Below are 24,061 nucleotides of genomic sequence, written 5' to 3'. Positions count from 1 at the left end.
CACAGTATTTTGCAATGTCATTCAAAATGCTGTTCATTAGCCAGCAGAATAAATGAGAATTTTATAAACACAAATTCATGGCCCCAACTGGACCTATATTCATACTCAGAATAAGAATCTTGGGGTGTGGATCTAAGAACCTGGCCTTTAACAAGATTTCTGGATAATTATAATTAGTATGCAAATGTTAACAAAATACTTATATATTAATATGTGCATATCTACATATAGATACATATTCCTGCTCAGCAGTTATTAAAGGTGAACTTTCATGAAAATCATCCAGAGGTCCTGGAAAGCTTATTAAACCTATGATTGCTGAGCTCCACCTGCAGCATTTCTAATGTTTGGATGGGATGTGAGAATTTGCACTTCAAATAATTTCCCAGATGTGGCTGATACTGCTAGTAAAAGGGCTACATTTTGAGAACTGGTTCAGTTTACAAATCAGAGAAGTCTGGGTTCAAATTTTGACTGTTATTTACTGGATATGGACATTGTATAGGACATGAAAGATTCTGAAGTATTATTTTATTTGATTATCAAAAATGAGACAATGTTTTTCTGAGAATATGTCACAGAAGTTTTGAGTCAAAATAGATTTTGTTTCTGTGGAAAACAACCATCTCATACTTTTGTTATATGGACTAACAAAAATGATGATTTACAAAGGTGCCCAAAATAGTATACATTTACTTAAATAACTAACTCATGAATTAAATATAATGGTTAGACACTGATTTTTCTAGTTTTTTTTACTCTGTTTATATTTTTTAATCTTTCAGTAAACTGATTAAAGACAATGACAAATTACATTAAATCTGATCAGTTTTTGTGAACTCATCAATGATGCATAATTCTATGACATACTTTGTTGAAAATATACATGGTAATTACCATATATTAAGGCAGTTTTTTTTTTTTTTCTGATCTATAAGACTGTAAGGATAACTGGTATTCCAGTTAGCTTCCATGTGGCCAAAACCAAACATTAAGCTGTTTCTAAAATTCAGCTGTTTAGAATTCTATAATCTCAATTTGATTTCTTCCCATGGAGTTTTGAAATTAAGTGCACATTGCAAATTCACTTGTACCTTTTAATATTTGAATTGCTTCAATAGTTTGCAAATTAGAGGATTCATCTATTGGGCTTTTATAGTTAATTTGCTACAAAGACTGAAAATCCACAGAATCCTCCCTCTATGATTCTGAAACACAAGCCTCAATAATAATTAACCTTATTTTACTGGCAACCAAATTGTCATTAAACGAGATAATGTTTTAATTAAGAAGATTAACCTGAGGTTATTAAGATATAATTGTGTATCTTTTTTGTGCTGAATTGCTAATGATAGGGTATTTTATGAGTTCTGAATCATGCTGAATTAAGTAAAATACAAATATATTTGTTTAGTGTAAGTATTTCATTAGAAATCTGACCACATTGGGTATTTGCTGCACTCATTTTAATCTAGTTTAATTTGAAGCACAATTTAGTGTGAATTCTATGCGTTACTGAAAAGTCTAAAGGACAACTTTTTGAAAGTTTATTGCATAAGTAAAAGCAAATCAAAATAACATATTTGTTAGTGGAAAAATTAACAAACATTTCTTTTTTAAACCAGAGTAGAAAATAATGAGATTTTGAAAATTCCAGTAATAGACTCAAAATGATACTGAAGTTTATTCTGAGAACAGGATGAAAACCCAAAACTAGTTTCTTCGAGCTCTGTTGCCTTAAGTATCTGCAGATATTTCTAGTGACAACCACCTGAGGACTTGGAACTCTTTCTCTTTGGCCACTATATGTCTTGTCTTTATTTTTAATACTCCTTAACGGTAGTTATGGAGAAGGCAATGGCACCCTACTCCAGTACTCTTGCCTGGAAAATCCCATGGACGGAGGACCCTGGTAGGCTGCAGTCCATGGGGTCGTTAAGAGTCGGACACAACTGAACGACTTCACTTTGACTTCACTTTCATGCATTGGAGAAGGAAATGTCAACCCACTCCAGTATTCTTGCCTAGAGAATCCCAGGGATGGGGGAGCCTTGTGGGCTGCCGTCTATGGGGTCTCACAGAGTTGGACATGACTGAAGCGACTTAGCAGCAGCAGCAGCAACGGTAGTTATGAATACACTCAGGACCTTTATTATGTAACACACATCATGCATTAGATATGAGGCTTCCCAGGTGGTGCTAGTGGTCAAGAATCTGCCTGCCAATGCAGGAGATGCAAGAAGCACAGGTTGATCCCCTGGAGATATATCGTTTATTACATATATAGCATATGTGGGGCTTCTCTGGTGGCTCAGTGGTAAATAATCCACTGTAAGACAGGAGATGTGGATTTGATCCCTGGGTCGGGAAGATCCCCTGGAGGAGGGTATGGCAACTCATTCCAGTATTCTTGTCTGTAGAATCCCAAGGGCAGAGGAGCCTGTTGGGCTACAGTCTGCTGGGTCACATACAGTTGGACAGAACCAGAGCGACTGAGCACGCACACGTAACATGTTTGATGCTGTCTATGAAAGTTACTCATACAGAGCTGAGTCATTTGTACTTAATGGAGCCACCAGAGCTCCACATCTATTAGTTAACTTGACAAGGCGATATTTTGATTCTAGCTACATCTTCTGAGATACAAGTTAACCTCTGGTAGTTTTACAGAGAGAGAGACAGAATCAATAAATTTGAGTTATTTCTCTGTTCTCAAAATAACTATGACTTTTATAAAAGGACATAGCCTTTTAGAGCCTTATTTTGCCCATTTGTAAACCAGAGGCAATTGTGAAGAGGGCCAAATAAAGAAAAAAAGTGAAATGTCTCTATGAAAATATATAGCATATTATTAGCATACATGATTTACCCAATTAATACATAAACATTATTTTTATTTTATGCCTACTTACTATTAAAAAATATTAATTAAATGATAACATAAATAACAATACATTGTCTAGGTTTGTCAACACAGAATCTTCTGATTTACTGCTAACTTATTTAGATTTTCTCAAATGTTTTTATATTTCCATTTGTTTGCCACAGACAATAAAATTTTAAGGCCTAGGAATGTCCAAGTTCAAGCACCAAGTCTGTAACAGAGAAGGCAACTTGACGATGCAGCTATGACATATGGCTTTTCTGTGAATCCTAAAATCCCCACTTCTCTTGGGAAATTAATTACAGAAAGTGGCCCCTTCCCCAGATTTGACTTTATGCCCTTCATGTAGTGCACACTGAACATCCTGAGTGACTGTCCTGCCTATTGACATGTTGTTTCCACAACAAAGACCTATTATTCATTTTGTATTTACATGGTCAGGTGAACTTTCATTATAAGTAAATCCAATGGGATGAGAATCTATTTCAGAAGTCTTTTCACTTTTTTTCTGGTAAAAATAAAGGTGCAGGTATGTTATACTGGCATAAGCTGTCATCCATAAAATATGGGTAAATCCACAACTGGAGAAGACATAAAGATTTTACATGAAGTACCATAAAAACGCCTTGGGAGATATAATTATTTTGTTGCTAGGTCAAACTGCCATATTTTCCTGAGGAGCATTGAGTATATGTGTTTTCAGATCTATGCCCAGAAAATGGCCTAAAAATGATATTTCAGAATGGTGGAATCAGATTCTTCTCAATCCTGCTGCCTTCCATAGCTGCCAGTCAGTCACACTGATATTACAGCCTACTGGAAGGAAGATGGGATGGGGAGAGAGAAAGCACAGACTCTCCATGAGCAAATAGTCTTCTCATCCCTCTTAATATTCACTCCTTTCCTTCCTCCTGTCCCCAGGAGTCTTGTGGATGACAGGAATATCAGCAGTCACCTCCCCTTCCTACCGTCCACACCTTCATTGCAGAAGTAAAGAATGCATGTGATGCATAATTTTTCTAGTACTCTGCATAGCAGTTAAGGTAATGCATACATTTAAAGGTACAATCTATTGTACTTTGTAAACACAAAGTACAACTCACTAAAGAAATGGCTTAAAAACAGCTTCTAAATAAAATCAACAGCCGCCTCTTACCTCCTTAAAAGTTAAAATGTGTAAACTGGAATTTAAAAGTTTTCTATAAGACTTCTTTACATGACTAATGTCTAGGGCTACCTCACTTTTTCTTTTTTTTTGTAAACATGGGGAAAATTAGCTTTAAAGCAAGAATGAGATTAATTAAAAATGACATATAAGAGAAAAGCCAATACACTCCAGATGTTTCTGCAGCCTGCTTTCAGAGGCCTTACCCAACACTTAAAAGTAGCTTTGCTGAATAAAAATATACCAAGAGACTCAAAAGGCAAATTGATTTATGACCTTGTTACTGAGCATATACTCTGTGGTTGACCAAGGCTGACTTCAGGGTATCAGAAGAAGAGCGGGATTTTTCTAAACCTCCATGCTGAATACGACTTCTTTCTAGTTTCATGAAAGATGCAAAGGTTGGAGATGGAAATGGCAACCCACTCCATATTCTTGCCTGGAAAATCCCATGGACGGAGGAGCCTGGTAGGCTACAGTCCATGAAGTAGCAAGGAGTCGGACACGACTGAGCGACTTTACATCACATTAAAATATTTAAACACTTTTGAAGAAAAATACTTATAATAAATTTTCATCATGAGAACTCACTATCACTCCTTAAAAAGATATCCATTATTTGTTCTTCAGTATCAGTTTGTTTTCACAGAGGATATGGCAAGAATGGATTGGTGGAGTCAGGGCCTGTGGACTTAGCGTTAGGAATAAGAGAAATTGTGCTACTCATAGAAAAAATAGTTTTGCTATCTGGGCAAGAGTTCCATATTCACTTCACACAATATAACAATTCCAGCTATTCCAGCTATGCCTGACTATGGCTCTGCCCAGCATTTTATAAAGTATGTTCCAGAGTATGCTCTGCCAAAAGAATACTGATGTTAATATTAACACTAATAAATTCTCTAGGCTTAGTCTATTCTTTATTGGTGATTCTTTATGTTTAGTCTATTCCTTACTGGAGATCCTTTATGCTTAGTCTACTTTTTATATGAGATTTATAATACACATTAGCATACAGTATATTAACTGCTCTGAGAAATCATCTGAAAAAAACTAGATGTTTTTATTAACTGAGAATTCCCAGCTTATTTGACTGTGATAAACAACTCACAGAATATACCTTGGAGAAACCTTTGCCCTGGCATCAGTGCTGACTTATGTTTTCTCACTCTCTTTTTAACTGTGAAAGTGAGAGATAAAGACTGAGAGCATCAAAGGGAAAGAAATGAAGCAGAAGCTCCTGCAATCTTGAATCATCTTCACCTGTGCCTATGCAAACACAGTGGATAGACTATCGCGTGCTCTTAAAATTGTAAGTCTGTCGACAAGTAAGGGGGTTTCTTTAATTCTCCCAAGACAACTTGTTTCTGAACCAAGAATACTATTGATCAACTCACTGGTGCAGAGAGAAGGAGAACAAGCTAGCATTCCCACAGGACTTACCTTAGGATATGGATACTGCTTTCCTTTGGGATACAAAGCTCCAGTAAACCGAGGGATAACCATGTTAGGCACCAAGGAATCATTTATCATTAGGAAGGCGAGCCTTTCTCCATCTGGTGACCACCAGTGGGCGATGTGAGAATGCAGAAGTTCCTCTAGAATAAATGAGTGTTAGTTTGAAACCAACTGTAGATGTGGGCTCATTGACCCACAAATGTCTGTCCTTGAAATCTCCATTGTACATAAATATTTTCTACACAGTGTGGTGGACTTGATTCAATTTCATGGAGAATTCTCTATTTTCAGGTTACCCTTTCAGTCTCAGGAAAACCAGAGGCAAAGGAAGGAAAGAAGAAAGCAGTGAAGTTAGGATTTTGTGGATTGCCAGCAATTTGAACAGAGGTGAAAGTACAATGGAAGTAAAAGGAATAAGAAGAGGAGAAGAGTAGTTGAAGACTGAAATATGACACTAACCATATCTGTGTCATCATTCATATTTGCATTCAGTCACATTTCCATCCTCTTATCATCAAACTAGTTGAATACCCTGCAGATTAAACTATTTTAAACTCTAAGGAAATAAAAATATACTACATACCTTTTGTGTGACCCAAGATCCACTATCCACATTAATATATCTGATTTCTGGCCCAGGAAATTAACTTGTATGAACTCTATCAAAAGAGCTCCCATGCACTCTAGAGTATGGCCATTCTGGTCCTTTGGCAAGACATTATAAGAAGACGAGTGAAATGGCTATATGCATTCCCTTGACTATGACCTGTAATATCACCCAAGAGTTGCTGTGTATGTTAAATGATGCTACTCTCCCATCAATGCAGCCTCATCTACACAATTTTCTCCTTTTGTATCTGATAATGGCTCACTTCTGTTACCATAGAGGTCATCATTGCCTGGCTGCTATTAGTCTAGATTATAGTTCTGCTATTTATCTTTTTGTAAATAAACCCCTTTCAAATTATTGAATATGCTAACTCTTTTCCTTTTAAGACCCAGAAAAGAGAGCTTCAAATTTAGATTCTGAGACTAGGTTGGAGATGTATCTGTATCTATCTACATCTATATGTTGATGTTAATCTATATCTGTCTATCTATATGTATATCTTTTATGTGATAATAAAATTTCTTGGGGGAACTGGAGCATAGATAGTCCATAGTGAGGTTTGGAATCACAAATAATCAATTGTCACTGGTGATGACATAGGATGAAATGCAGCTAGAGAGGAAAAGTGTTGGAAGGACAAGTGGTTGTGACACTCAGCTGTTGCAGCAAGGGCAACTGTAAAGACTGTGAGTTTTTACGAGACCTCAGAGGGATTACATAGAGATAAACAGAAATGGAAATCATGACCACTAAATCAGGAAAACACAAAAGGTAGCCATAACAACTTTGGTATTCCTCTCTTCTGTGGTGAGAGGTCCCACATCTGATGGAAGGGCAGATGTGGCTAAGGTCTAAGTTGTATTGCAGAGCTGAATCACAAACTATGGGTTTTAGAGCTGAGAGCAGTACTGGGGAAGTATTTGGAGTTGACACAGTATAAGAATGCTTAGGTAGATGTGTGCAGCACACTCAATGCTTTTTGGACCAGTCTCATGAATAACCAGTTTTACAATGGCTAAAGATTTTGAACCTCAAAATTTCCACAAATCTTCTTGCTGACTGAGGCAACCTCTATCCAAGGGAGCTAGACCTGCTCTGCATAAAGGCAGAGTATAAAATGAATTCCTGTAAAGCTTATGAGTTGGCATCCCTAGGGAAGAGTAGGATATCTCTTATCAAGTGAGAGAAGATTTATTTGGATTGTATTTCTTTAAAAGTTTAGAGGGCCTACACTTAATTTCTAACATAATTCCACAGTGATAAGAGAACAGACTCTGTACGATTTCAATATCTTTAGACCATGAAATTTTTGCATCTTGTTTTATGTTCCTGGATATGTTCCACTGTCCGTTGGTTTAGTCTATGGGAACTTGAATAGATTTTGTATGCTGCTATTGTGTGAAAATTATATAAACCTTAAGTATGTTGAATTAGTTCATAGTGCTTTTTCACATCTATTATATCCTTCTACTTTTCTGTCTTTCATTCTATTAATTTTTGAGAGCTTGATATTGAAACTCCAACTAAAAATCTTAGTTTATTGACTTAAAATTAATTGCTATATATAGTGGAACTATATAACCTTGTTCTGTATTTTCTTCTGTAAATGTGTCATCATATTTGCATAATTTTAAAAATTAAAAAAAAAATGTGTAGAGGTCCTGGACTCAGGATTTTGAAGAACATAACCCATATTCACACATGTTGGCCGGTTTTGCTCCCAGGTTCCCTGGTGACTCAGATGGTAAAGAATCTGCCTGCAATGCAGGAGACCCAGGTTCAATCCCTGGTTCAGGAAGGTCCCTAGAGAAGGAAATGGCGATACATTCCAGTATTTTTCCCTGGAGAATTTCATGGACAGAGGAGCCTGGCAGCTACAATCCATGGGGTCACAAAGAGGCAGACATGACTGACCAACTTTCACTTCACTTAAACCTGTAAAGCTGCCAGTTCTGAGTAGAACCTGAGCAGGAGAAGGTTGTGTACCATATCAGGGCCATGGTACAACCTTCCCTACCATCTTCACCTTGTGACCCAGAGATATGATAGTGATATAAGCATCCATGGCAAACTGATTTTGTGTGCAACTCCTGACAATTACCATATGACCGTTGAACCACAGGCATTACAAGGTTTACAGAAAGGCCATTTTCTCCTGTGCTGATAAATATTCCCCAATTCAAAGGCAGCTCTCTATTGAGCTATGGTAAGCCTGACCATGGGATGCCAAGTGACAATGCAATCAAACTACCAGTTATGAACTGATTTCTATCTGATTCAGTGACCACAAAACTAAACATATACAGCTATATTCCACTATAAGATAGAAGGGGTTTATATAGAACTAGACCAGAACATATAGGTGAACTCTATATACAGGCATCCTCTACTTTATCCTCTTTCTTCTATTTCACATCTGTGCCTCAGGGTGTGTTTTCTAACATAAACTGGCAGAGGAGGAATAAATGCAAGCCTGGTTTATGGGCAGGTTTGCATGATGTACTTCAGCACATTGGAATTAGACAGGCTCTGCTTCCCTTGTGGCACAGCTGGTATAGAATTTGCCTGCAATGCAGGAGGCCTGGGTTCGATCCCTGGGTTGGGAAGATCCCCTGGAGAAGAGAAAGGCTACCCACTCCAGTACTCTGGCCTAGAGAAGTCCATGGGGTTGCAAAGAGTCAGACACGACTGAGAAACTTTCACTTCACTGTACTATAATCTGATTCAGGAGTGATATTAAAAGACTATAACAAACATAAACTCCCCCAGCTGGAAGGCTTTTGAACAAGATATATATTTTCCACTTCTTGTGGAAGGAGACTTGGATTAAAGCATGGGGCCATCCAGACTTCTGCACAGGAACAAATAAAAGAGTCTACCTGGTCAGGGATAGAGAAAAGTAAAATTACAGAATTAGTGACAGGAAGTCTAGGGAAAGGTAAGTGTATGGACTTGTCAGAAGGTGTAAAAATATAAACATTTGAAGATACTAGTGTCCAGCTTAATGTCGATCAGAGCATATCCATAGCAGAGGAGGTTCTTAATGATCCAATCACAGTATGGCCACCAAGTGCATGTCAGTGCGCCACCATGACCTGTCAATAATAGTGATCATTAATAAACTCTTCACATGCCATTATTTACCAGAAGACCCAGTTGACTACCTGATGACAGGTGGACTACATGGAAACTCTTCCATGAAGAAGGGGTAGCACTGCTCTTACAGAGATAGACACATGGTCTAGGTATGGTTGTGCATTTGCTGCCTTTAGTCCTATCAGGACCGCTCTTCATGGGTTTACAGAATAACTTATCCATTGCCACAATAACTCACACTATGCCACCTCCAAACAGTAACTATTTATAGCAAAAAGAGGGGCAATGGGCTCAAATGGGATTCAATGATTTCATCATGTCCCTCATTAGCTGTACATACCTGGCTTGACAGAAGAGTAAAACAGCCGGCCCTATCTCAATTTTGGCACTATTTGTTTGAAAATATTCCTGAAGTTGGGATATTATCCTACAGATATTAGTGTCCTACTTAATGTCCACTTGAGTACACCCACAGCAGAGGAGGCTCTGTGTTCCTCCTGAATTACTAGGAAGCATAGGTCAAGGTTAAGGGGTAAAAGTGTAATGTTCTCTTTCACTATCACACCAGTAATCCATTGGGCACATTCTGTTTCTTATTTTCATGATAATACGCTTGGTGGGTTTAGAAATCCTCATGCCCAAAGGAGGATTGCCTCAACAAGGAACAAAGCCATAATTCTGTTCCTTTGAATTGAAAACTGAAATTTCTCTCTGACCATTCTGGGCTCAGTATGACTGGGGGCAAAAAAACTGACAGAAAAAAAAGTCACTGTGCTGGGTCCAAGGATTAATCTCATTGCCAGGAAGATAATGTGCCTTTACTATAAAAAAAAAAAGGACAAGGAAGAATCTATTTGGAATTTAGCAGATTCACAAGTATTCTCTGGTATAATTCCATCTAATTTTCCAATTCTACATTTCCATACTGCAATTTCCATTTTAATGGAAAACTAAAATGGTTGCAACCTAATTAAGAAGAGGAAGCAAAGGAATAAGATTCATCAGGAATAAAGTCTTGATTTGATGCACCAGGTAAATAGCCTGTCTATTCTAAATGCTGGCAGAAGATAAAGGGGAAAAAGAATGAATAGTTGAAGGTGTTTTGATTACCAATTAAAGTCTTATGATAAGTTTTTTTTTTTTCTTAATAGGGGCATTTACCCCCAAATCTTCTATGAAGAACACAAGTATTTGGCTGTAGCTATCAATTTCATACAGGAATATTACTGGACTAATATTACTCTACAATGAAACAGTACCAGATGGGACTTTGTATGCTCTTATTTTGACACCACAACCTTTTCACTGGAAAAGAGTATTCCCATGGTGTCTAGTCTAAGTATGGCCAATATGAAACCAGGCAAATCAAATAAAGAGAAAAGAAGTTAGTACATGGCATTTATTCCTTTGGTTCCCACCCATGAAGTCATGTAGGTCTGGCTCTGTTCCTCAACCAAAGCTTACTGCTTCTAGAACTGTGAAAATCACACATTTCCCTCCTTCTAGGTCCTAGTAACAGCTGCCACACCTCTTCAGATTTTAATAGCTGAATTATTACTAGTCCCAGGTTGGATATTCCTTGTCATTTTTAAATGGCTCCTTCACAGATAAAGCTGAATACTATTTTGATAGTGACTTTTTATTTTTTCCAGTAGTGATCCTGACACTGATTTACTTAAATAACTTAAAATTCAGATGAGGAGACATGAGTCATCTACATAACACACTGAAGAAAAAACATGCTAAATGACAATTGAGTGTTTAACCTTAAGTCTTATGAGACTTGTAGGTACAGAGAGATAACAGTGTGTTGCCCAAAATCAACACTCAGGGTTTCTAAGAAACAGGTACTGTCCTGGGTGCTGAAGTATGTATGCTGCTGCTGCTGCTGCTAAGTCGCTTCAGTCGTGTCCGACTCTGTGCGACCCCATGGACTACAGCCCACCAGGCTCCTGGTCCCTGGGATTCTCCAGGCAAGAATGAAGTATGTATACACAAGTATTTTCCAAGAAAAGAAGGTCTCCAATTTGAGGGCAGTATTCAATAGAAACTAGACACTATCTGCTCTTATTTATTTTAGAGTGACTTACGCCTAAAGTTTCTCCTCACAAAAATGCCAAAATAGCAAAGTAGTACAAAGAGTTATGTGACTTCCTTCAGGTATAAAAATAAAGCTAACCAAATAGAAAGGAGATAAATGAAAAAAAAATCTTTAATATGAATTTGTTTAAAAGTCCTCTTGGACAAGGCAGTTCTTTAATTGCAACTCAGAGGGACTTTTACTCATGGATTTAAACTTCCTGTAATTATATCATACTATTTACAAACAATGCATTTTACAAATTGCATCCCATTCCATTTCATTGTTTCTATTATACTGATTTAGAAAATCTCACTGCAGAGCAGATGGAGTTTTCAACACATGTTGTTTTATATCACAAACACTCAAAAATATAGCCTAAACACAAAGCATTCACTGAAAACTAACTCATATATGATCATAGGGTTCAGATTAACATTTCTGAAAAGTAAGCTGATTTTATCCATTTGAGTTTATACATTTACATAGGATTTCCTGAGGATGTTACTGACCTGTGGTTTGTGGTTGAGTTTTCCCCTTACTGTTTGTATCTTACTGTCAACTTTTTGAAAGTATTGTCTATGTTCAAAAGCTCTTGCTTCCCATTTACACTTCCATCCACTGAGATCTTGCTTATGGCACCACCAATTGGCTGATTTTGCTCTTATCAAATTCTGATAGCAAATCCAACAGCAACTTTGGAATCCTTAGCTGTTTTGACCTTGGATTTAGCATCATTGTTTACCATATCTTCCTCTGGCTTCCATGGCTGCATCTCTAATTTATTTTCCTTTTATCTGTCACAGTTCAGTTTTACTGGGATTTAGTAAAAACTCAGTAACTATTTTTTGAATCAATTAATGGGTAAATGTGATTCCCTGTGTCTATGAAAAGGTACAAGTGAAGTGAATATAGGCATTTCACATTGTTCTTACCAAATAACAAAAAATTAACAATCCCAGTTTGTTGACAAGGATATTGTTTATCTTGAAATTATTTTTAGTCTCATTTCTTTATTTTTGTCATTCTTAGAGTTCAGTGCAAAAACTCTTTCTTCTATAAAACCCCTCTATATTCCCCCAACCCATCAGAATTAACTCTACTTATGCATATATTTAATATGATGACATATATTTCTATTAGAAGACACTTGCTTCTTGGAAGGAAAGCTATGATATACCTAGACAACATATTAAAAAGCAAAGACATCACTTTGCCAACAAAGGTCTGTATAGTCAAAGCTATAATCTTTCCAGCAGTCATGTATGTATGTGAGAGTTGGACCATAAAGAAGGCTGAGAGCCAAAGAATTGATGTTTTCAAATTGTGGTGCTGAAGAAGACTCTTGAGAGTGCCTTGCACAGCAAGGAGATCAAACCAGTCAGTCCTTAAGGAAATCAACCTTGAATATCCATTGAAAGGACTGATGCTGAAGCTGAAGCTCCAATACTTTGGCCACCTAATACAAAGACCTGACTCATTGGAAAAGACCCTGATGCTGGGAAAGACTGAAGGCAAAAGAAGAGGGAGGGAGAGGATGAGGTGGTTGGATAGCATCACTGATTTAATAGACACAAACTTGGGCAAACTCTGGGATATAGTGAGGGACAGGGAGACCTGCTGTGCTGCAGTCCATGGGGTCACAAAGAGTTGGATGCGACTTAGTGACTGAACAACAATAGTTCTATTTCTATTTTACCATGCTCCAGATGGTTCATTATATAATAGCTGTTTACGGTATTTCACTTCACTAAGTTGGAAATATCCAAAACATAGAAGCTCATATTCCTCATGATATTGCTCTCAGATAATGCCTGACAGATATCTGTGCTCAATAACTGTTGAATTGAATTTCAAAGAAGGATTACTTTAAAATATGAGATTCTAAAATATATTTATAAATCATGTAGGCATATTAGTTCCATTATTCTATACATTCAAATAATAGAACTTAAGTAATTTTTTGTTTCTATTTAACAGATTCAATACTTCATAGAAACTTTCAAATTTGTAAACTTAGCAACTGTGAACTCTACCTTTTTAAACAAAACATTGATCTGATATTTTATTTTGTTAAATATGTCAATTTATATGAATAAGATTTGAGGTGCCTTGTGTAAATTATATTTAAAATGTTTCATTTTTAGCACAAAGTTCTCTTTTTCTTCTGAACTTCACCAACTTTTTAAAACACATTATATTTTATTTGCTTTTACTTTCCTTAGGAATTGAATAATACTAGACATGGAAACAATTGCACTTTTAAAAGACTTTTAAAGACTACTTTAGTGACAGTGGTTGGAAGCAATAGCTACACTCACACATTGGCCTGGCCCTAAAAAATTAAGTCCTAAAAAATTAATGCACTTAAAATTTGCCTTAAAACATTTTATTATCTTTAATGTGATTCTTCCAAACTTTTTTTTCCTGTAATTATAGAAGGTACATTTCAATTAAAAAAAAAAGTGGAAATGGTACATGTTACTTCCTGGGTTTCCCCCACACACTAATTCATATTGTAGTTGATTTCTGGAAAGTAATAAAAAAGAAATTTCCACACTAGAGTAAGACACACATACTATTAAAATCATGCATGCTCAGTTGCCAGTTGTGTCTGACTGTTTGCAACCCCATGGACTGTAGCCCACCAGGCTCCTCTGTCCATGGGATTCTCCAGGCAAGAATACTAGAGTGGGTTGCCATTTCCTCCTCCAGGAGATCTTCTCAACCCAGGGATCAAACCAGTGTCTTCTGCACTGCAGGCAGATTCTTTACCACTGAGTCACCTGGGAAGCTCCCATTAAAGGTCACATGCATTCCTAACAGAAAGTACTATATTTTCATGAGCATATTGAAGGGAAAAGAGAGGGTCTGGATTCTGGGAGCTGATGGCACATTGGACAAGTAAAATAATAGTTTAATTCAATTGCTCAGTCATGTCTGACTGAGTAATAGTAAGTTATATTATATTATTATTATTATATTATTAAGGTCCATGTGGGACTCTTGAAGCATAGATTGAGGATGGCAGGCAAAATGTTGAGGGAAAACTCAATGACATCTGAATTGCCTAGATCCCTCTGCCAGACCTTAATACAGATTCCCTTGGTAGGGTCCCTTCTCTTGGAAATGAAGCAAGAGTTGAGGTAAGTCCATGGACAGTAGAGTTCAGAGTCTGGTTGATGAAACAGACTAGAGAAATCTAACACCTTGTGTCCATAATGCATATCATCCTTTGGAGAACACTGAAAGGCCTTCCACTGTAACAGAAAGAGTAGCCCAGGATGAAGAACTGGCTTTGAAGACACACATTCAAGCCCCAGCTCTGCCCTCATGAAGCTGAGGTCATGCCCAAGAAACCTATCCTCCTTGAGTCTTGGTTTCTTCAGTAAATAATACACTAGGATTGTAAGAATTAACTCACACAGCATATCTGAAATTTCCTAGTATATGTAGAATATATGACCAAAGGTGTAACTTTAATTTGAATAGCAAAAACCATAATTTTCCCATTTTCCTGTTTTTTGGAAAGTGTCCGACCTACTGTGTAGTCTTGAAAGTTTTTGTTACCCATTGGTCCTGCCTTTACCCAACACATTTTTCAGTTTCAGCCCCAATATATAGGTTTCTATTCTCTAATTAAGAAAGTAGCTCTATTTCTCAAATAATGGTCTTTGATTTATCTCCTTACAATTTCCTCAAATATGTAATTCCATAAACTTCATGAAGCTTTCCCTAAAAGACAGAGGCCTGAATCATCTTGATCAATGGTCAATTCAGTACACTGTACATTAAGTTTACTCCCAGTTAATTCAAAATTTCTTCTGTGTAAAGGATCCTACTTTGTCACCCAGTGAGCATACCAGCACACTGAGAAGCACCAGTGTTCCCGCTAAATTATTCCTCTTCTGCTGAGTCAGTGTTCCTTCTGAATGTCTGCTCACTGTGTCTGCTACCACCATATTTACTAGTGATCCAACCAGAAGTCGAAGAATCATTCCTGACTTCTTCAACTCATTGCATCCTTTTAAACATTAAGATCTACCTATTTGACTGCCTCATCAATTTTAGAATCTTCTTTCCTTTTCACTGCTTTAACCCTAGTCCTATTGCTCATTCTCTTTTGATAGAACATAGGAAAAGACTTCTGGTTGTTCAATGGTTCTTTTTCCTATTCAATTCCGCCTTACACGGTAGCTAAAATGATCTATTTATGAGGAAGATCTAATCTTGGCACTTCATTGCTTGAAAAGCTGTATAAGTTTCCCCATTTAATAGTGGAAAAATAATTGAAATCCCAGATTATTTTTAAGGTTACTGCCTCTTGGTTCTTGGTGACTTCCTTTTTCTCAAATTTTATGCCTCAATAATACCATGCATAAGATCTATTTAACCTGAACAATATGTATGTGTATTAATATATATAAATATATATATATGTCTCAAACAGGGAATCATGTTCATAACCAGTCAAAATATGAGCAATACAAAGATACGAAAGCATGAAGGCAATTTTGAAAGGAAATGAGGAGAAGAAATAGTGTTCTAAGTATTGCTCCAGAATGAACAGATTTTTCTTATAGATTATATAAAAATATGTCATTTGTATGATTTTGAAGCTAAATCTATTCAACTCACCTTCATATAACCAGTCAGCAATTCCATTAAAAATAATTCCTTCTTTTCCAGAAGATGTCAGTCGCAATGAACTACTCTTTATATCAGGTTGATAGTAGATATTATTTTCAAAAATGTAAATCTGTATCAGGAAACATGCAAATAAACCAAAAATATTAGGAAACATTTTTTTACACTTTCATATTGCAGAATATTAGCTGAATAACTAAGTATTTCATTACTTATTTCCTTTTAATTTGTTTTTATTTAATGCATATTTTTCATTGCTTTCAGTTACTAATGGCTGTTTCTTTCCCTATCATATCAATACCCAGTTATGATTTAGAAATTACATGGTACTAGGTATTGAAGCTTCTAAATCCACATTTTCAACAACAATGTTTCATCTACTTAATATTCTTTTTCTCATAGTACAAAGTTGATTTAGGTTTGAGGTAATATTTTGCATACACTAATATGTATATATACTAATCACACAGTAGTGTCCGATTCTTTGTGATCTCAAGGACTGTAACCCGCGAGGCTCCTCTGTCCAAGAGTACTGGAGTGGGTTTTCATTTCCTTCTCCAAGGATCTTCCCTACCCAGGGATAGAAGCTGGGTCTCCTGCATTGCAGGCAGATTCTTTACCAACTGAGCTACTAGGGAAGCTACTATTTTGCATACTTAAGAGATTAATCCTGGAGAAGGAAATGGCCACCCACTCCAGTACTCTTGCCTGGAGAATTCCAGGGACAGAGGAGCCTGGTAGGCTACATGGGTTCGCCAAGAGTCGGATATGACTGAGTGACTTTCACTTTTTCAAGAGATGGATAACCATACTAGATACAATTTTGGTAACAGCAAACTTCAAGAAAAACTACAAGTTGGGGTCTTTTATCAAAAAAAAATAAATTGGTGATTTATTTAATCATGATAAATGAAATAATATTTAGAAAATCTCTCTCATTCTATCCAGTTCAACTCACAGATCTATTGATGAAAAGAAACAATGACAAGATTCCTTCAAATTGTAAAGTGGAACACATCTCCTTATGCTCCAAACTTCCCTGGTAATTCCTTCTTAAATAGGGCAACAGTAATAATAACCTTGTGCTTGAGGATTCAGGAAGGAATTTTAATATGAAAACATTACAGATTCTTCCAAAACATTGAAAGTCTTTCAGTAATATCAACATCATCATTAACAACAACAGCAATCCCAACAAAGGAACATCAGTGGAAATTTAACAATATCTATCCACACTTAAATGTATGTCTTTACTAGAGATAATTCAGGATAAAATTACCTATAATTCAGTTTAAAATATTTTTAGTGCAAAACATTTCAAACTCTTGGCCTATGTGATGATATAACTATCACAGAACTATGTTTCATCCACATGTTTGGGGGAGTAGAATATTGTTCAGGGAAAGGTCAACTGCTATTTAGATTGACATTCTTCTAAGAAGGTGAAAGACAGCCTAGTCCTTGTGTGTTCCAGCATGCTGTAGGATCATTACGATTGTAGATAAGGCAAACAAAAGAACATCTGAAATAATTGTCTAGAGATCCTAGATTTTAATATTTGATGTGCACAATGATGAAGGCAATCTTAATAACCAGAATATTTTATTGACATTCTACTTTGATTCCGGTGAGCAAACATTTAACAGTAAGTGTATTTAGTTAGGGTTTCCCTGGTGGCTCAGACTAAATCCACCACAACCTGTTGTTTATACTACAGGTGAGTATGCCAAGATAAGAATAAGAATTGTTGCCAGTGGGGAGGGGGGGAGGATGGAAGGATGGAAGGAATAGATGTTTAAACATGTGTTTTATAATCAGGCAGCCTAAATTTAAAATCCAGATAAGTTTAATAATTTGCTTAAGCTTTCAAAATTTCAATCCTCTCTTTTATAAGATGTGGGTGTCTCACACCTACTTTAGAGAGTTGATGTGAAGAAGAAACGAGATGAATGTAGAACATATAACACATGTAGCCATTACTAGAAGCAAGGCTGACTTTATCCAAGATAATTTGGTTCAACATCTTACACTTTTGCAGGCATTGCAGATTCTAAATCAAATTAAAACCTTTAGGGCTATGCTTCAGCTGATGAATAAATTAACACAAATTTTGACTGTTAGGATAATTATATTATGTTGACTATGTATTACGAATAGTTATAGCATTAGTGTTAGTACTATTAGGAGGAGAGCAAGAGAGTGATATCCACTGCTTTCACTTCATTTAGAAAGTTTTAAGTGATAAGAATATAAGACATAAGCTTATTATTATGGCATATGGGTTACACTTTGGCAAAAGTTTGAGAACTATATCTCAGGAAACTTAAAACTGGATGGAAGTTGTTTTTTATGACTTTAGCAACATCTCATTACTGAGAAATAACATTAACTTTATTATAGTCATCTAAAGGTTAACCTTTACATAAACACATACTACCTCCTTTGCCTTTCACAAACAGTATATGACATAGACACACAAAATCATTTTTAGGTGGAGGGAATCCTCTTTTTGTACCAGAATCTTCTATCAGTACTTGTAAGTAAATAGAAATTCACATTATCCACACCCAGACTATATAAGCACATGTGACTATTGTCAAAAGTAAGGGTGATTTAACCCAACATAATATTGCTCCAAATTCTCAGCTTTTTGAAGGCAACAAACTCTAAGTCAAAATAATTAATAAAAACTCCATGATTTCAGCAGATGTATAAATTATCCAAAACCATTGACCAGTAATTACATTTATATTTGAAGAACAGATTGGATGATATTCAAAATCCATATAAAATTGACATCTGCTTCAATGTAAAAGAACAAGCAATACGGAATTAGAATTTTAATACCATTTGCTAGAAGCTGCAATACCAAGGGATGTCCCTAATATGTTTTATCTGTGGAGAAAAATTAGTGGCTGGCTTTATAAAAATGTACTTTAATAATATTCTAAACCTTTTAAAATTACCAAAGTGTTTTCCTTGAATTATATTAGTTTCAAATAACAATCACAAACTCTCATCACTATCTTAGCAATATAAGAGCTGCAAATACTCCCAGGTACTACTTGGGCCCACTGATGAAACTAAACTGGATCCAAATGACAATAATCAAGGGCTGTGACTAGATTTAAACCACATTGAAAATATGACAAATACTAATGTCATTTATCCTAATACTATTGATTAAATTATCATATTTTTATGCCTTTGATCAATTCTTTCAATAAGCCCCCTAAATAGCTGTTGTTGAGTCGCTCAGTTGTGTCTGACTCTGTGACCCCATGGACTGCAGCATGCCAGGATTCCCTGCCCTTCACCATCTCCAAGAGTTTGCTCAGACTTACGTCCGTTGAGTCAGTGATGTCTATTTGACCAGTTAACTTTTCAGTTAATAGAGCAAGCCAATTGTCCAGTTCTTCAAAATCTATGGTCTTAATACATTTACAAAATAATTCAAAATTGGTAAAGTCACCACAAAAGCAACAGGAATACAGTTGAAATGTTAGGTGTGGAATCATGACAAAATGAGAAGTATGCAATAAATGACCCAAGAAATTATTCTAATCAAAACATTAATTGATATTACTCATCACCAAGTGATTAAACACAATATGTGTCATTGTAGTGCAGGAGTCTTTAAGAGCTGATTTTCAATTTTCTACCTTCTCTTCCCCACTGCCACAACCCCAGTAATGCTTCAGTGATGGCTGCCCCAGATGCTAGGATTTCTGGATAAAGAAGTATGGAATAAATTCCTTCCCCTTCCCAGCCACATTGTGATGGACATATGGCAAGAAATGAACACCTAAAGTTCATTTAAAGTTAAAAGTCATTAAGATTTTGAGTTTGAGAACAACTGCGAAGTAAATTACCCTACTGTGGCTGATTTAATCCAAGACAATGCCTACTACAAACTTGTAAGAGCCAACTGTTACAAACTTTCAGTCAATTTAATTGAAAAAGAACATCAGAATAAAACAGAAATATAACTGAATGTTACACCTATTTTAGCTGAAATATTACTGAAAAGCTATCCCACCTTCACTGATTTTAATTATTTTTATGATAATTTTAAATGAGAAAACTAGATCATTCAAAAAATTCCCATGTGTTGTACTGGTTTAAGAGAATTTATAGTTATAACCAAGTTGGGATATGATGGGGGTAGCCTTCTACTGTTGCTTGCTTTCTGGGAAAAATGTTGGAATTAATAAAATATCCTAGAGAACACATATATATGTTCCATATAAGTAAAATAAATTACTCAAGCTCTTAAAAGCCAATTTGTAATTTGTTGTTAGAAAGAACTCTAGGTAAGTATGCCTGAGTTATATAAAAAAAAAAATGTGTAGTCCTTGTCTCCAAGGAGATTACAAATTTATGTGAGAGACAGGTAGGCAAACTTCTAAAACCCAAAGGAGGAAAAACACATATTATAGGGCTTAGCCATGAGCATCAGGAGTCAGTGTGGGGGAATTGGTTCATACAGACTTTTAAAGATTACTGAGTTTAAATTGTGTCATTAAGGACAAACAGTGATTCCATAGGATTGGGAAAGTGGAGAGGAAGAAACTCCAGGCTGAGGGAACAGAATGAGCTAAAGCCAAAACTGGACAACTATAGAAATGTTAAGGAGAACAGTTCTGTAAGATTCAAATATATTTCTATACACCTGTGGTTGCTCTAAAAGTTAAGATGGTGCCAAATCATAGAATAACTTGAATACTAGACCAAAGTTTAAACTCTCCTTTTTTGGTAATTGACAGCATTAAGTTGTTTATAAACAGTTGAGTGATTAGGAGGTTACTCAGGAAAATGCTGTGCTGTGTTTAGTTGCTCAATAGTCTTGACTCTTTGCAACCCCATGGACTGTACCCTTCCAGGCTTCTCTGTCCATGAGGATTCTCTAGGCAAGAATGCTGGAGTGGGTTGCCATGCCCTCCTCCAGGGGATCTTCCCAACATAGGAATCGAAACAGGGTCTCCTGCATGGCAGGCAAATTCTTTACCAGCTGAACTACCCTGGAAGCCCTACTTAGGAAAATAATTTTTGGCAATGAAAGAATGTAAAGGGGAAATGAGAGACTGTAAAGGGGAAATGGTAGATGATAATTCAAATATTCTGCTTAATAGGGATGATAACTGTCAAATGGATGACAAATGACATCATATGACAAATTGTCAACAGATAACTTCCTGCTTATGTCTAAGATGTTGGCAAATTCTAGTGCCAATATTTAGTATGTCTCACTTGCATCCTGTTATGTTTCATTTTCCAGAGTCAACTCTTGAATCTTTTAACACTAGTTTCATACCCTTCAAATTATAGGCAATTCTTATCTTTTGCCCTGACCTAAGAGAATGTGGAGAAGGAAATGGCAACCCATTCCAGTACTCTTGCCTGGAAAATCCCATGGACGGAGGAGCCTGGTGGGTTGCAGTCCATGGGGTCTCGAAGAGTCGGACATGACTGAGCAACTTCACTTTCACTTTTCACTTTCATGCATTGGAGAAGGAAATGGCAACCCGCTCCAGTGTTCTTGCCTGGAGAATCCCAGGGACGGAGGAGCCTGGTGGGCTGCCGTCTATGGGGTCCCACAGAGTTGGACACGACTGAAGCGACTTAGCAGCAGCAGCAGCAAGAGAATGTGAACATTCACCAAACCATATCCTTGACTCCTTTTGGCTCCTGGCCTATTAACCATTCTCAAAATTGATTATACTTCCTGGTCCAATAGTAGCTCCAAAACTTGTGTGGAATCTTTGCTTTTTGCTTGATCAAGAATAGATTTAATTTTTAAACATGCAAGTTTATCAGTTTCTTAAATAATTTATATTGGAGTAAATTAAATATGTGATATTAAAGTGAATTTAATGTAATAGTATTTTGGAATTAAATGACACAAAAATATTTTGAGTGATATGAAGTCACTATTAGAGACAGATGTTATCATTTTTCAAAAAATAAAAAACTTTTGTCATAGAGACACTACTAAATCACATAATTATGTACATATCACTTTTTATCAGTTAGACAGCTTGAACCATACATATCTTTGAGCTATACCAAAGAAGTTAGATTTACAAAAGGCAGAGGTACCATAAATCAAATTGCCAACATCCGTTGAATCATCAAAAAAGCAAGAGAGTTCCAGAAAAAAATCTACTTCTGCTTTATTGACTACATCAAAGTCTTTGACTGTGTGGATAACAACAAACTGGAAAATTCTTCAAGAGATGAGAATACCAGGCCACCTGACCTGTCTCCTGAGAAATCTGTGTGCAGGTCAAGAAGCAACCTGGACATAGAACAACAGACTGGTTCCAAAACGGGAAAGGAGTATGTCAAGGCTATATATTGTCACCATCCTTATTTAACTTATATGTAGCATATATCATGCGAAAGGCTGGGCTGGAGGAAGCACTAGCTAGAATCAAGATTACTGGGAGAAATATCAATAACCTCATATACGCAGGTTACACTACCCTTATGGCAGAAAGTAAGGAAGAACTAAAGAGCCTTTTGATGAAAGTGAAAGAGGAGAGTGAAAAAGTTGGCTTAAAACTCAACATTCAGAAAACTAAGATCATGGCATCTGGTCCCATCACTTCATGGCAAATAGATGGGGAAACAGTGGAAACAGTATCCGACTTCATTTTTGGGGGCTCCAAAATCACTGCAGATAGTGGCTGCAGCCATGAAATTAAAAGACACTTGGTCCTTGGAAGAAAAACTATGACCAATGTAGACAGCATATTTAAAAGCAGAGACATTACTTTGCCAACAAAGGTCCATCTAGTCAAAGCTATGATTTTTCCAGTAATCATGTATTGGTGTGAGAGTTGGACTATAAAGAAATCTAAGTGCAAAGAATTGATGCTTTTGAACTGTGGTGTTGGGGAAGACTCTTAGGAATCCCTTGGACTGCAGGAGATCAAACCTGTCCATCCTAAAGGAAATCAGTCCTGAATATTCATTGGAAGGACTGATGCTGAAGCTGAAATTCCAATACTTTGGCCACCTGATGCAAAAAACTGACTCACTGGAAGAGAACCTGATGCTGGGAAAGACTGAAGGCAGGAGGAAAAGGGGACAACAGAGGATGAGATGGATGATTAGATGGTATCACCGACTCGAAGGACATGAATTTGAGCAAGTTCTGAGAGTTGGTGATGGATAGGGAAGCCTGGTTTGCTGCAGTCCATGGGGTCTCAAAGAGTTGGACATGACTGAGTAACTGAACTGCGCTGAACAGAAGTTAAGAACCCTACCCAGGTGGAAGGTGGTGACCATATGCTGACCACAAGCACATAAAACCCAGAATGTTTGGAACCAGAAAGTTGATGATTCTGATTCTTGAAAGATCACCCTGTTACCTTTACACAACCAATCAGAAGAAAGTCCACAAGCTGCAACAACACCCGCACCCCAAATATTGCCTTCAAAAACTGTTCCCTGAAAACTATCAGGGAGTTCTGGTCTTTTGAGGATTAGCAGCCAATTCTATTTGCTTGGCATCCTATAAATAAATGCTATACTTTCCTTCCCAACAATTCAGTGTCAGTAGATTGGCTTTGCTGTGTGGTGGGTCAGCAAACACATTTGGTTTGGTAACACTAGCAAAGAGCAAAATTTGGTTTCTGATATATGAATGATGTCTGTTTTTACTCTGGGCGCTGTGAAAATGGGATTGTTCACACGAATCAAGTCTGCATATTTGCTGCATATTTTTTTAAACAAAGAAAAAGAAAAAAAATGCAGAATTTTTATTAGTAATCATTATTCATTGAAAATGCTACCATAAAAATGATCAATATTTTACTGAAAGCCACAGTGTATCATTCAACTTTATAAAAATTGTTTCTTTTATTTGCCAGTATGTAGTAAATTCTGAGTGCCCATTTATGTAATGCAAAGTAAAGCTATGAGCACAAGTTAAAGTTTGATTACCTCTGACATTTTGGCTTTGAATAAATCTGTCTGTCGTTTATAGAATACTGCTTTCGTTTCTCTGCAGGAGCATCTCTGGGATAGAATAACTCACTCAAATCATTCATGTCACTTTTGCACCAGTACCTGACATTCTAGAGATAGAATCACTATCAGAGAACTCTCATCCCT

At 36.5% G+C, this 24,061-nt stretch overlaps 1 protein-coding gene and 1 long non-coding RNA gene across 4 annotated transcripts in view; one reads left to right on the top strand and one right to left on the bottom strand.

Moving 5' to 3' along the window:
* The window catches only part of DPP10 (dipeptidyl peptidase like 10), an 811,290-nt gene that overhangs the window by 121,012 nt on the left and 666,217 nt on the right, over positions 1 to 24,061 (bottom strand). For all 3 annotated transcript variants that reach the window (XM_061439625.1, XM_061439633.1, XM_061439629.1), the window contains exons 8-9: positions 15,932 to 16,052; positions 5,493 to 5,647 (exon numbers count right to left, since the gene is read on the bottom strand). In XM_061439625.1, coding sequence (XP_061295609.1) covers positions 5,493 to 5,647; positions 15,932 to 16,052 — 276 coding nt within the window. The remainder of the gene's footprint in view (positions 1 to 5,492; positions 5,648 to 15,931; positions 16,053 to 24,061) is intronic.
* LOC133261063 (uncharacterized) lies at positions 3,829 to 6,179 on the top strand. Its single transcript, XR_009741024.1, has 3 exons — positions 3,829 to 3,927; positions 5,239 to 5,361; positions 5,799 to 6,179. It is a non-coding gene; the product is annotated as an uncharacterized LOC133261063 (long non-coding RNA).

Source organism: Bos javanicus, chromosome 2 (genome assembly GCF_032452875.1).
Source record: "Bos javanicus breed banteng chromosome 2, ARS-OSU_banteng_1.0, whole genome shotgun sequence".
Taxonomy (NCBI): Eukaryota; Metazoa; Chordata; class Mammalia; order Artiodactyla; family Bovidae; genus Bos; species Bos javanicus.
This window is presented reverse-complemented; position numbering and strand designations above follow the sequence as displayed.